At 40.6% G+C, this 15,379-nt stretch overlaps 1 protein-coding gene across 2 annotated transcripts in view; it reads right to left on the reverse strand.

The window, feature by feature from the left end:
- Nucleotides 1-14,010, reverse strand: part of LOC127420981 (KH domain-containing, RNA-binding, signal transduction-associated protein 3-like) — a 213,004-nt gene extending 198,994 nt beyond the window's left edge. For both annotated transcript variants that reach the window (XR_007893922.1, XM_051663653.1), the window contains exon 1: nucleotides 13,657-14,010. Coding sequence is in view for 1 of the 2 variants with exons in the window: in XM_051663653.1 (XP_051519613.1) it covers nucleotides 13,657-13,747 (91 nt within the window). In the remaining variant the exon portion in view is untranslated. The remainder of the gene's footprint in view (nucleotides 1-13,656) is intronic.
- Between the last annotated feature and the right edge of the window lie 1,369 nt (nucleotides 14,011-15,379).

A 15,379-nucleotide genomic window follows, 5' to 3' on the forward strand; every position in this document is an offset into this window, starting at 1 on the left:
TTAAAGAATCTATTATGCTATCTATATCTGGGAGACATCTTCAGTCAGACAGCAAACACAAGCACTATGAAGAGTCATCTTATTTACATACATACTATCATATCTGTCTTTTTCTTTCATACTAGGTTTATTTATTTTGGATCTGTCCAGCTTGTTTGCCCCTTGTGGTCTCTCTTCTATTTTTTTTACCCATTACAATTACAATTTCATCCTTCCATTTCGTTCTCCTATTGCATTCTCCCTTTTGAAATTTAATTTGGCTCCAGTCCTTGATAAATAACTTTCTCCCCACGGAGGAGTGTGGCCTTATTCAAACTGTAGCCCAAAGACATACTGATTAACAGAGTATCTCTCTCTCTCTCTCTCTCTCTAATCCTCTATTATCCAGGGCTGCTGTTGTACTGTCCCGTGCTCTGCTGTGTGATGCATTAACATCCTGTAGAAGATTAATACTGTATAATTGAAGAGGGATTTCCATAGGGGTGGACTGGTGACCTAGATTAATGTTAGAGTGCCAGAGGTTTGGTGGGTTGCCTGACAGCCTCCCTGTGAGCTACCAATTGCAAGAAGGGAACACTGAGCGTGGATGGTGTTTAAGGATCGTTTAGCTTTTTGAACCGGTGTACTGTTTGCGCCGAAGCTTTTCCATTGATACACAAGGAGCACTTGCATTATTTAAAGGAACAGATCACCCAAAAATGAGAATTCTGCTGCTGTTTGACAGAATTCCAAGTCTTCTGAAGCCAAAAGTAGCCCCGGACGGAACAAGATTTGCATTGGAGGCAGAACTTTTTTGCATTTTCTGTGCTGATATAGAGGAAAATCTGTGGAATTCTGCAGAATGGATTTAACCATGGTAAAATGTGCATAGATACAATAATTTTCTCATGCAACAATAAATCTAACAAAATTTTGTTCCAGGCATTAATGCGGCCCTACTTTTGACATGATGCGATGCATATTTTACCATTTACTGTATGAACAGACCCCATTCACTTACATTTACTGTAAAGTGCCTTACTATAATTGCTTTTTTAATAAACGAGGGGCAAGATGAAATGATTTTTTGTGGTAACATTATGCCACAAATGTTAACTGAGCTTAACTTGTATTGAACCCAAAACATTCCTTTAATTTAAAAAAACATCTGCCCTGAAAACAAGTCTTTCTTTCACAATTATCTTTCACAACTTTGCTTCTTAAGTTGTACATTTATATAAGTATATAAATTTACCTTAAGTAAATGTATCTTCTTTTGGGGACATTTACAGGAAAGCATAGAAGCATAATCAAAATATATTTAAAAAAATATGTATTTTATAAATTAACATGCAAGGGGTGGGGAAAGTGTAGAAAAGATTTTATGGTACATTTTTGTCCTTTTTGAAGCTGAACGGCCCCTGGTCACAATATGCTGAAAAGAGCAGCTTGAAGATTCTTGTAAATATATATTTGTGTGTGTGTGTGTGTTCCACTGAAGAAAGAAAGTCATATGGGTTTAAAACAAGAAGAAGGTGAGTAATTTTCATTTTTCTGTGAACTATTCCTAAAGAGCGAGTTTCTTTCCATGCCTCATGAAACCACTGCAGCAGAGGGGGATTATGGGTAGCCACAGGTCATTCGATGAGAGCGCTACACATCACGCTACGGATTTCCAGCTATCAAGGGTAAGACAGAGAGGGAGGGAGGGGGAACAGACAGTCTCTTTTCCTCAAACACGCAGAGACGTTATTTCACAGTTACATGCTCTGGCTCATTATCCTTGACCTGTTGTGCCGAAATCACTGCTCTGCGTCTGAGATTCCAGGCTCATTTGTTTTTCGAGTTGACCTGAGAAAGCCCCCACGCAGAACTGCTGAGACTGACAAACGCAGACACAAAACAGACTCTTTTTTTTTTTTTTCTTTTTTTTTTTTTAAGCCTCAAAAGACAATGAGAAGCGTGGCATGTTTTCCACATCGGTGCATTTTATGGGGGCTGAGAATGCTTTAAAATCAGCCACCCTTTCATGCACAGCCTGCTGGAGATGATTACACCTGTAGAAGAGCCAAGAAACAACACTGGCTGGTGAATGAAAATGAGTTATCTGAGGTGAAGCTGAAACATCTATCGCAAACACAAACGGAAAATAGATTCTTAAAACAATGTCAGACCAGACTTGCATGGGCTACTTTTCCTATTAACACAATGTCCTTTAGGAAACCTTATTTTTAACTTAAATTAATTCTAAAACTGATTGTTAAAGGTGAAGTGAGTTATTTCTGCAGAAATGCAAAAATAATGACTCAAACACTCCCCTTATCTGGCATTCAGGTGATCTCTTAGTAGACCTCCAAAATAAACTGGAGCACCCAGTAAATTAAAGCATCTAATAATTTCTGTTGGCATAACTACAAACTTTAATCAGATGTTAAGGGTAAAATCAATATGTGTTGACTGCAGTTAATGAGCAGTCATTAGATTTTATGAGGAACAGTTTGAGTCTCTTAGGAAACAGTTCTCACTTTACACAGAGAGAAAGTAAAAGTGAACCAGAGAGGCAATCAGAGAATGAAACAGAGTGAGACATAGCACATTGCCACATGACTAAACAAATCCTTTCAGCAAAAAGACTTCCTGTAATAAGAACTTGTCATTAGCTGCCTAAGCAGGATCAAGTAGTGACAGTGCAAAAAAGGACAAATAAAAGAATAGCTTGAGATTTACCAAAATATGGATCTGTTTAATGCCCATTTCTGGCAACTCATTTACAAGAAAATAAGTGCTTTGCAAAGGCAAATAAACTCAGGTGCACAAAGCAATCCACATCAAATCGTTCAGAACTAAGGACTGCTTTCTCTTGTTTAGTTTGCTTTGCATTCATTTATAGTGTATATCTAACGTTGATTTCCATGTACTGCACCAGGCAAATAACACTTGAGTTTTGGGAATGAGGAGCATTCTGTAATAAGCAAAAATTTGCATAGAAGGGAGGCATTTTCGCACTGAAAAGACAATTACCTAATTTAAATATTTACTGAACAGTGCTATTTCAGCAGATTTATTACCTGGGTAGTCTGGATGAGTGGTTAGTAGATTAGATGCAGGTTTTAGCGCGAAAATACCACAAAAGTGGTGCAACCGTTTAGTGAAGTTAGCATTAATTGTTTGTTTTTTGTTTGTTGGTTTTTTACTTCAAAACAATAATTTTTCAAAATGATACACAAGTTAAACATCCATCCACCTCAACAGAATATAGTTGTAAATGTTGCTAGGCCATCCCCACTTTCGTCAGCCATGCTAAATTTATGTTGTAATAAATAAAAAACACAATGACATGAAAAGATGACTGTTAAGGGTTAAAGTGAATCACCGATGGTTAAAAATGGTTTTATAAATCTGTCCACTGAAGTGGACGTCATGCATCCGAGGGTTTATTAACAAATCTTGAGAGCTGACCCCAGATCGGTTTTCCTTATCCTGTACTCACCTGAACAATAATCAGGCCACCGGGAGCACCGTGCAAATTCTGGACTGTCTTGCATCTGATTTGACCCACCGTTTTATTATCATTTAATTACTTTTATTCTATTTTATTGCCTGCCCAATGCAGGGTCCACCTACTGTAAGCAACTTTGGGCTTTCTTTTTCATGAACTTGCTAAAAAAATATGGGTAGTCGTAGGTTGAGGTTTTGAGGCTTGCTGTTGCTGAGCAGCACAGTATAGTGTGACAAACCACTAATATCAGTGGTCAAAAATACCCACCAACTGTTTGACATCAGTGGTGTCAAACACAACCAATCCAACCAGAGAACTGCACCATTCGGTCTCGCACATACACGCTTTTTATCGGAAACTGGATCAGTGAGTGACAGTCACAGAGCAACCTAGTTCTTTTCCCCTTCACACGGCAATAATGACAACATGAACATATACAAGGAAAGGTAAAAAGTGGATTTCTTAGTTGTTCCTCAGTCTTCACTGAATCATTGAACTAATAAATATGATGCATTTATACAGATTTTACTCTGCCGGAGTTTTAATGAGAAGCAAACCGGTAATTAAAACTATCTGTAGAGGTTTTTTATTTATTTATTTTTTTATTACACAGGCTTTAATTTGTGATGATGCTCGTTTTCAGATACATTATTTGGCCCTGCATTACGTGGTGTTTAGTACAAACGGGCACATATCTTAAAAAGAGCTTAACACGCCTGCTCTACAAAATGTCATTGTTAATGTAAGATACTTGAACAACAGAAGGAGGTGGTCGTAACTTTGGAAACTTTTACTGAACAAGCATCACATAACATACTTAATTTGGCCAGCATCAGAATACCTCTGGCCAACAAAACACATATTCACCCAACACAGGAATGCCCCCCCCCCCAAGTCTTTTGGCCTCTTAAAGGAGCCTCACCCTTGCAAAAGCCAGTCAATACATTACACCACTTTTCCACAGTCCACAAAATCTGAAAATCTTCTTGGAGGGCCATGCTCTCTTACGGGGTACCTCCGAGAAGGAAGAGACTCAGACACGCCCTCAGCTCCAGTAAAGCCACTATCAGGATTTTCCACATCTACTGAGGGTGGCTGTAACTCAAACATTTCTGCCACTGTGGGCTCAGACGGAGGGACGGTGTAGCCATCTGGCTTGGGTCTTGGTGGGTCGGCCGAGGGTGCCGCCTTGTCCAGCAGCTGATCAACATGTCGTCTGTGCATATGCCCATCCCCAGTCCTGACCTTGTATGACAAGGGGACTGTGACATCCACGATGATTCCAGGCATCCATTTATAATCTCTGGTGTAACTTCTCATATACACCAAGTCATTCGGTTTAAACTCTCTGACTGTGCCAGGGCACTTGTCAGCATTCAGCTCCTGTCTGTGGAGCATATCACCTTCATGGTCAGGATGCAGACAATCCAGGGCAGTGGTCAGTCGCCGATTCATAAGCAACTCAGCAGGACTTTTTCCGTTGACGAATTGGGTGTAACATGTTGTGACAACAAGAAACGGGCGAGCCGGGTCTCCCACTCACCCTTAGTGATGAGAGACAGGGCCTCTTTGGTTGTCTGCACCATGCGTTCAGCTTGACCATTTGAGCTTGGGTGATAAGGTGCTGTAATGACATGCCGAATGCCGTTGTGCTCGGCAAACTCTTGGAACTCCGCAGAGGAGAAAGAAGCACCATTGTCTGAGACTATGACATCGGGCAAACCATGTGTTGCAAAAAGTAGTCTCAGAGAGTTAATGATGGCTGACGATGACATGGAACTCATCAGAAACACCTCCAGCCACTTGCTATGTGCATCAACCACTATGAGGAATATTTTGCCCTGAAAAGGGCCTGAAAATTCAATATGCAGCCGGGACCATCTTTTTGTCATCCACTCCTAAGGTGCACTTTCGCCTTAGGAGGTGCATGACGTGAATTCTGACAGGTTTCGCATGCCTTGACAGTTTCCTCTACCTCTCTGTCCATGCCCGGCCACCACACATAACTCCTTGAGAGTCCCTTCATGTGTACAATGCCTGGGTGTGCGTCATGCAACATAGCAAGTACTTCTCTCCTCGCCAAGCAAGGAACAACCACACGGCTTCCCCATAGCAAACAGTTCTTATGTGCAGAGAGTTCATGGCGGCGTGAAAAGAAGGGTCTGAACCGGCTATCCATTACATCGGCCGACCACCCATGCACCACCCAGCACAATACTCGTGACATGACAGGATCCTTAAGCATAAGGTTAGCGATTCGCTCAGCATGCATGGGTGCATCTGGCACCATTTTCAGTAGCAATACTTCCAAGGGTGTTAACGAAACAGCATCAGATGCCAGCAAGGGTAAATGACTCAGGGCTTCAGCATTCCCCATGTGTTTGCCCGGTCTGTAGCACAGCTCATAGTCGTAAGCTCCAATGATCAAACTCCAACGTAGCATCCGTGGTGAAAGGATGGCAGGCATTGGCTTGGAATGGTGTAAGAGTCCCAGCAGAGGTTTGTGGTCCGTAAAAATTACGAAATGGTGGCCTGCGAGATACTGGTGAAACTTTCTGACAGCAAAAACAACCACCAATGCTTCCTTATCAATTTGAGCATAATTCCGCTCAGTGGTGGTCATTGTTCTGGAAGCAAAGCAAATGGGCCTCTCCTGGCCATCATGTTCCATGTGGAACAATAAAGCCCCAAGTCCATAGGGTGAGGCATCGCAAACCACTGCCAGGGGATTCTTTTCATCATAATGCACCAGCACTTTATCTGTTTGCAGCAACTGTTTCACCTGAGCATATGCCATCTTGTGCTTCGCTCCCCACTGCCAAGTAGCAGACTGGTCTAGAAGGCGATGCAGGGGTTCCAGGATGGTGGCCTTGTTGGGAATAAAACAGCTGTAAAAGTTAAGCAGCCCCAAGAATGCCTGAAGTTCTGTTTTGTTCCGTGGGGGCAGAGCTTTTAGGATAGCTTCCACTTTTTCACGGATTGGTTTGATGCCATCCTTATCCACTAAACCCCAAAAACTCCACTTGAGTAGCTGCAAAAACGCTTTTCTCTTTTTTTAGACGTAGCCCAGCTTCAGCAAAGCACTTCAGTATGGCCCGTAGCCGTGCGTTGTGTTCTTCTATGGTTTTGCCCGAAATCAGGATGTCATCCAGGTATGGCTGGACTTCTGGAATTCCTGCGAGCAAGGTGTCTATAAATCTTTGAAATACTGAAACGGCCGTTGACAACCCAAATTGCAACCATTGAGCCCAGAAAAGCCCACGGTGAGTGTTAATAGTCAATAAGTCGGCTGCGTCGTCATCCAATGGTAGCTGCTGATAAGCTTGTTTCAAATCAAGTCTAGTGAAAACTATTCCTCCAGCTAGCTTCGAGAACAGTTCAGATGCTGTGGGTATAGGGTACACGTCAGGCTTAACAGCTGTATTCACAGTACAACGGTAATCACCGCAAATCCTCAGGCCCCCATCTTTTTTTGCTACAGCCACTATAGGTGTGGCCCACTTTGCATGTCGAACAGGTTAAAAAATTCCTTGAGCCACCAATTTGTCCAACTCCTCGTCAAGCTGTGGCCGTAAAGCAAAAGGAACTGACCGGGCTTTGAAGAAACATGGAGTAACTGTAGAATCAATGTCAATAGAGATCGGCAAACCCCAATGTCCTGAAAAACCTCTGAATATTCAGTCAGTATTTCCTCTATAGACTGAAGCTGTACCCTGTGTACTCCTTCAACTTATATTCCTAGGGCATCAAACCAGTCCCGTCCCAACAGACTAGTGCCCTGGATGACGAACAAAGGCAGTGTGTTTCGTGTTCCTTTGCACAATACTTCTACAAATATTTTGTCTTTCACTTCCAAGGTTGCCTGTGACCACTGCTTTAGTATTCCATTGTTTGCATGCATTTCAGGGGGTTGAGAGGGCCACAATGTTTGATAAGTATGCTCACTAATCAAGGAGCATGCCGCTCCTGAATCCACTTCCATTGTGTGTGCTTGTTTGTTCTGTATCAGAGTGGCCAGATATGGCTTCTGCCCCCCTCTTTTTGATTTAGTAGTGGTGCTGTAAACAGAGTAATCATTCAGTTCTTTGTGAGTTATAACGTTTGTATGCCATTCTGCTGTGGCGTTGGCTGCATCCTTGTGAGTTCCATGTTTAGTCTTTGTTAAACACACATGAGCTATATGTCCTCTTTTTTTACAATAATGGCATACCGTAGTGGAAAACCTACAGTCTTGTGGGGTGTGCTGACCGCCACATCTGAAACATGGTTTGTCACGTTTTTGATTTTCACTTGGAGCTGCTGTCTTATTTACTGATGCATGCGCATGGGCTGCATAATGAACATCGTCCTCCAGCAGTGATTTGTTTTGTTGCTGACGAAGTAGGCGAGCATTTAACAATGCTGTTTCAGCAGCTAGCACCTTTTCCTCTGCCTCTTTAAATGTGAGCGTGGTTTCAGCCAGCAGGCGTCGCTGTAGTGCTTCATCCACAACCCCGCACATGATTCTATCATGCAGCATGGCTTCTAACTGATCTCCAAAAGCACAGTGCACAGACAAATGTCTAAGCTCAGCAGTGTAGTTAGAAATGCTTTGATTAGGTTTCTGCTTACAATTGTGAAAATGAAAACGTTGAACAATCTCCGACGGCGCTGGGCTGTAATGGCGTTTTAAGGCAGCTACAATGTTTATATAAGTCACAGTAGAGGGCTGCGTTGGGGCAAGCACTGAATGTAAAGTGGAATACGTTTTAGCACCACACACACTGAGCAGCACGGAATGTTTCTTTGCACCCTCCTCAATGTCATTTACATGAAAAAAACATTCCAGTCTTTCTATGTATTATTCAAAAGAGTTACTCGAGCATTCATCAAACTCTTCGATACGGCCGAACGTAGTCATGTTCGCATCCAGATGCAGGTTATTTTCGTTCACTTTAACAGCCGCACAATATAGACTTATCTGCACACAGTCGGTTCGAGTCCGCTCGTCACCAATGTAAGATATTTGAACAACAGGAGGAGGCGGTCGTAACTTTGGAAACTTTTACTGAACTCAAGCATCACAGAACATACTTCATTTGGCCAGCACCAGAATACCTCTGGCCAACAAAACACATATTCACCCAACACAGGAATGCCCCTCCCAGTCTTTTGGCCTCTTAAAGGAGCCTCACTCTTGCAAATGCCAGTCAATACATTACAGTTAATGAAAATATTTCTCCTGTACAAGCCAAAATGTGATCACTCTGTCACAGCTCATAATGCAAATTCTGCTTTTTTTTTTTTTTTCTTTTTTTTCTTTTTTTTTTTTTAGATAGGCTACATTACAGTAAGTTGAAATTTGTTGTGGGTTATGGAGTGGCCTGGATGAGTGTTAGACTCCCGGCCTGAAATTTTGTCCCAGTCCAGCCCCGACTACAATATTTGTCAGAAACTCATAACAACAGCCATCCACACACACAGACACAAATATATTATTGATGTACAAAGCACCAGCGAGACAACAATGATTGTCTCAATAAAGTGCCATTCAACTCAATTTCTCTCTCTCTCTCTCTCTCTCTCTCTCTCTCTCTCTCTCTCTCTCTTCTCTCTCTCTTTGTATCTATCTATCTATCTATCTATCTATCTATCTATCTATCTATCTGTGCTTTTGATGCATTCAGGTTTTGATGCATTGCCAGGTGTTGTTTCTGTTTGCTAGTGGGTGGTTTAGTAAGCCGGCGTTCAGCCACAGATCAGAGGGTACAGAGAGAGAGAGAGAAAACAAAACCTTTTTAAACAGATCTCTGTATCATAGCAGGAATCAGTGTCTCTTCCTGAATCTCAAAAGTATCTTACAGACCATCTTACGCATTCCACGCTGCGCTCAAGGCCTTGGAAATGTGTGCAAGAATTTACTTCCCTCGAAATCCACAAGGCTTGGAGGAGAGATGGCATAAAGTATTTCCTCTGTTCCCACCCATAACTTTGTGTAAAGGAAAAGGGAGGTTTCAATGTATAATATAAGCTACCACAGGTCAACTCCTGTGCATGCAAACGTGCTTTACGCAACGGCTACACTTATACAATCATATATCGCGATTCTTTTACTCATGTTATTTCATTGATAGTTTAGATCATCATATTGAGGATATGTTTTATTTATTTGCATTTATATAATTTCCTACAGTTGAATTCATATAAATTCAAGTTGTCTTAATAAGCGCATTATTAAGACAAATGGCATTTCTCAAAAGAACAAAAAGAAGCAACCCACGTGGATAAAATAAAGGAATCATGTGACTCTGACCACACTGGGTCTATCTTGTGACCCATTAATGATGGAAACATTGCAATGTATTGAGTCGTTATGTATTGTGATGTATATCATTTCATGAGGTAGTAGGTGATATTCAGCCCTACCTAGAGATGCACAGATATATTTGCAAAACGGTATCAGACATTGGCCGATTGTTTAAAACAACCAGTGATCGTGCCGGACAATCACTCTTAATTTGTTTTAGTTCTTTGTTTATTACTGAGACTAGTTACTATGAAACATGGAAAACAAAGAGTCATTTAAAAAAAAAGTTATTATTTAAATTTCAATCAAAGTTGTGTAATTAATCATTAGTGATCTGACACAAGGTAGCATAAAAAAGCAGAACCACCAAACTATTAGTATTGGCAGATGTTTTTCTAAACAACCGGATACAGTAAAATACATTCAGTAAACACACATTGAAAAATACACATGCCTATATGTCAGGGAAAATGCTATAGTACTGTACATAACTACTAAATGTGAGCTCAGGTATGAGTGTGTTCTCTGTCTTTATTGATGCATTAAATTGAACAATGTTGAGCCTCAATTAAGGGTCACTTTTTAGTTTAATGGAGTGTTAAAAATGACCTCTCTTAGGCAATTAGTAAGAAGAAAAATGTGGAATTCGGGAGCTTGGTCACTGTTGGTCTGTGCTGGTTTAACAAAACTCCCACTACATCTGTTTCCAGCCAGTTAAGATTGTTTAGCAGTGTGTGTGGAAATGCAAACAGTGCATTTGTGTGTGTGGATGCGGATGTATGTGCAAAAGTGTATTTGTAAGTCTTTTCTCTTTCTCTTCTCCTGCCAATCGCATCATTTGGTTAAGGATTCTAAGATGAGAGCTCCTCGATGTGACATCACAAACCATCTGTGGTGCACTAGAGATAAGAGCGTCAAGTTTTTCTTAAGATTTGGCAGCCACGCAAATATCGCGAAACCCCAGGACGCCTATGCTGATTTCTGCCAAAAAAACATTCAGAGATGTAAGCTAATTACTTGCAAATTGGATGAAGCAGTCTCTGTCTTGCTTGCTTGCTTAGTTTCTCTCTAGTTCCCTGTATTTTTCTCTTATTTGAAATTCATTTCAGTGAGAGGAACTGTCCAGGAACTGAATATAAGTTTAAATTTGATGTCCTCCAGTCATAATACCTCAAGATACAAGCTGTCATCCCGCTAAAAGGCCACCTCTTTTCTTAAAGAGAAAGAGAGAGTGTGTAAGGCAGAGAGATGGAGTGATAAGGCAGATGAGCGCTGAGTGTGAAAGTGTGAAAATGTGTTATTGCTACCACTGCGCCTTTCATTCTGACAGAAACTCTTTGTCTTTCTCACGCCAATATCACTACAGAAATCACAGTTACTAGTGACAGAGTGCTTTCCTCGTCTGAATATTACTCTTCTCGCTAAAGGCAATATTTTGGGGTGTATGTTAGGGGCCACACAGCTCAACTGACACCATTATACTGAGAGGTGTGACAGCTTTGATGTCTAAGGAAATCTCTCTACTTGGTGAAAACCCCATTCTGTTAAAGTCAACATAAACGCTGCTCACTAATTTGGAATTCATACTCTGACATATTTATGAGTATAAATTACATTTAACTAGACTAAATGAAGGACGGACAATGATTTTATCCATTAAAAATTGATTGAGCAAAGTGGGCGCAACATGCCAGAATAGAGCTGAAAATGAAAATTATTGCATTTTAATTAAAGATTTTTATTTTCTTCTGTGGAATAAAGTGTACCAATGAATCATGCACAATAAGACAAAAAATATGCATTAAGTAAGTAAATGCGGTCAGCTTTAATATTATGTTGACTTTCAAGTGGAATGATCTAGAATAGGACAGATCATCCAGCATCACTTCACATGGGAAAAAGAGTGATACTTTGTTCTTATTTCAGATTCAATTTTACACCATTCCCTCCAAGTTTCTTCTCAATCCCTGTAGTCTTTAGAAATTAAACTCAAACAGTCCCCCTTTCGCCCAGTTGCACAGAAAGAACATGCTTCACATTATGCTGAGTCTGCAGACATTTTTTATTAAACATTAAACCACATTAATGTGTGAGCTCCTAGACCTTCAGTCACACCCTTGGGCAATGTGAAACCAAACAGCCTAGACACACATTCGATTGCATAAATCAATTTTTCATTCAAAAACAGCTGCACCATCCCTAAAGCTACACACAGAACCCTTCGTGCACCAGTTCTCCGGATTTAAAACTCAATGGTTTTGGATGAAGACCCTCCAGCTGATTCTGCCCAGTGAGACACGTGGTATATTTTCATTGAAGTGTGTGTGAGACGAGGCAAAAATCGACTCGTCATTAGTGACAAGTTATTTCATGAGTAAATAACTTTGGCAAATAACTTGAAGTTGCAAATTACTTCGGAACATTGAAAGTTCTGTTATCAACCTGTAGCTGTTCTAATCTAGGGGCCCTTCACAAAGGCCCTTCACACGTATTAACAAAAATTCTGTAAACGCTCTACAGCATTTTTAAATCAAAACGTTGAAGTGTAAGTCTACACAGAAATCCACAGAGGTAAAAATAAATAAATAAATAAATAAATAAATAAATAAATAATAAAAAAAAAGTATGACATCAGCCCTGGTTCCTCATACATACATATAACAACTATTTAAAAAAAATAATAAAAAAAAATAAAAACGCAGACGAAAAATGGCGTTTTTTTTTTTTTTTTTTTTTTTTTAATTATTTTTATTTATTTATTTATTTAAGAACGGCATGTCAAGCAACTGAACTCCTTGCCTCGAGACACCTGCGTCGTCTTCCATTCCGTTGCGCTCCATTTAGCTTTTGGAACGCAAGAACGCTTTTCGTTTGTCTCATATGTAAACTGTCCCTCTTTTTTTTTTTTTTTTTTTTTTAATTTATAGACGACTTTTAAAAGAGATAAAGGCCAAAAAACAACATTCATCAAAACTTGAATGAAATGCTTTGGTTGTTGCTCAACACTTTGCGTCGGTTGTTGATTTGCTCGAGAGCCCGAAAAAGACCCGCTTCCATCCGAGCGACGCGACTAAATGTCAGACGGTATCAAAGACAGAATCGGTTCCGCGCGCCGCTCTTAAAACGGATTAATTAATGAGTCGGCTCTCCCTCGGTGTAAATATGCTACACTTCCTTAGAGAAGCGCGAATGAGCTGGTGCTCTTGAGGAATAAAAACGCCTAATTCCTCGCCGCGAACAGATAAATACACATATGTCAGTGTATGTTGCTTGATTGGCTTGCTAGCGACATATTCAATTACAAATCATAGCCGACATTTGCACGTCCGTCTGGGGGAAAACGATTTGGCATGAAGTTCATCAGTAGGTTATTTTACGCGAAGAGACAAAAAATGTTCATAATATTGTTTAGCAGTCAGGTAATTCTGTACGATATAAGTGAATCTTGACCAGGAATAAATGAGATTTTTGTCCGCTCAGTAAAACATTAGCTTTAACAGATTGCCCACCTAACAATATTTGGTACACATAACGTTCTTGGAAGGCTCGATTATAGTTATAAAATAATACAATTCTAAAAAAAGAACGTTAGGAGTTGGTTCCCCAATACAAAAATAACCAAATAACCAAATAGGAACCATATACAAACGTTACGGTAACGTTCTGTTTGCTGGGATGCACGTGCATAGCCTATAGTACATGTTGGAATGTGTTTCAATAAGCGAATATTCGTGATGTTATAAAGACTAGAAAAATTACGCTGTTATCTCCCTTCTCAGTCATTTTGAAGCCACGAAAGCCTACCGCAAAATACACAAAACATCGCGCAGCTTAAGACAAAAGTATGAGGTACGCCCCGTAGAGTTTGACAGGTATTGACAGCGCGACTTACCTTGATCAAGAAGCCGCAATGAGTGCTGGAAGGACGGGTCCAGAGAATCCTTCTCCGCCATCAGTTCTGGCAAGTATTTTTCGTTTTCCATGTCGCCCAGTGCGTTCGGTCCAACAAAAAGCTTGCGAGTTGTTGGCGATGAAATGTAAGATATCCTTCTTTTGTCCTAATGCAACCCAGACTAAATGCGCACCAGTCGTAGAAGCGAAAAGAACTAAACAAGTCTAATCAGGAGTGTTTTTTTTTCTTTCTTTCTTTTTTAGTTGCGTTGATGATCACGAGTGTCCATGGATTTCCCAAATGGATACCTCTATCCCATCTGCGGGAAATTCGCCTATGCGTCCTTCAGTCAGACTGCCGCTGTCAACTGTAAACAAGCGCTTTGAAGCTCCCCCTGTTGTATCCACAGGCAACAACGGCAAGTCCCAGATCCTCCGTTGATTGGTTGTGGCTGGAGCCTCTAGGCGAAATATCGGGGGGAAAAAAGAAAAAGAAAAAAAGAAAAACAGTTGCCGATCATTCACCGAGGGCGGGGCGGGTGTGGAACTGTCCAAGGTGCTGGAATTTCTCGCGAATGCTGTGAACTTTTCAATAATCATCTTTTTGAAAAGATGCCAGTAATGCTGATTTAACATGTTTCTGTAATATATATAATTAGACATGCATGTAAACAACTCATTTATAGAGGTTTTTAATTAGTGTAACTGAAGAGTGACACAACATTTTTGTGGATCCTGAAGACCAAACTAGTTCTGTTCCAAAACCTAGTAAGCCGCCTACGCAGGAAGCATTTTTTATTTATTTATTTTTTGGCATCATAGCAATCTTCAAGCAATCTTGTTCTGGGCAAATTCTAAGGTACCATTGAAGTATTGTTTGCGGAAAAGACAATTCCAGAATGTATATGTAACGTGGCCAGCTGATAGATAGCTGTGCCATGTGTATAAACCTCACTCTCCTGACCTCAAGAGGTGCACTAGTTACTGACACTATAGGCTGTAGCCTTAGCCTCCTTGTTAGTGCACCCACCTCCCATGCTGGAGACGCCAGTTCGAGTCCTGTATGGAGCGGGTAGAACAGGAGCATCACAATGGTGCCGTGACCCAGATGGGGGTGAGTGTAAGAGTGGCCAGCTGATACATAGCTGTGCAATGTGTATAAACTTCACTCTCCTGACCTCAAGAGGTGCACTAGCTACTGACACTATAGGCTGTAGCCTTAGCCTCCTTGTTAGTGCACCCACCTCACATGCCAGTGACGCTGGTTCAAGTCCTACATGGAGCAGGTAGAACAGATGCATCACAAATACATTTGCAAAATTCTTTTTTTTTTCTTTTTTTTTTTTTCTGTGAATCTACTTTGGAGTAATATGTATTGTAAAAAGTGCTAGACTGAATTGAACAGTTGCTTCCTAGAGCATATACCAAATCAGTGATTCCCAACCAGGTTACCACAGAGCATACTTAAGCAAGTTCAAGGGGGATTTGGATTTATATATTTTTTTCTCTCATTTTGCTTTGTTAAACATTAAAACAGAAATTACAACTTGTTTTGTTTTAATTGTATTTTATTTATAAATAAATCTGCAGTTATGTTTCTCGAGAAAGTTTCTAAATGCATTTCTAGATGCTGCCTTAGGCCTTGTCCATGCATACTTTTTGCTACATTTACACCTCTGATCCACACTAGAATGGTGTTTTCCTCCACCGACAGACAGAGCATT

The sequence above is a fragment of the Myxocyprinus asiaticus genome, chromosome 30 (assembly GCF_019703515.2).
Source record: "Myxocyprinus asiaticus isolate MX2 ecotype Aquarium Trade chromosome 30, UBuf_Myxa_2, whole genome shotgun sequence".
In the NCBI taxonomy this organism is placed as follows: domain Eukaryota; kingdom Metazoa; phylum Chordata; class Actinopteri; order Cypriniformes; family Catostomidae; genus Myxocyprinus; species Myxocyprinus asiaticus.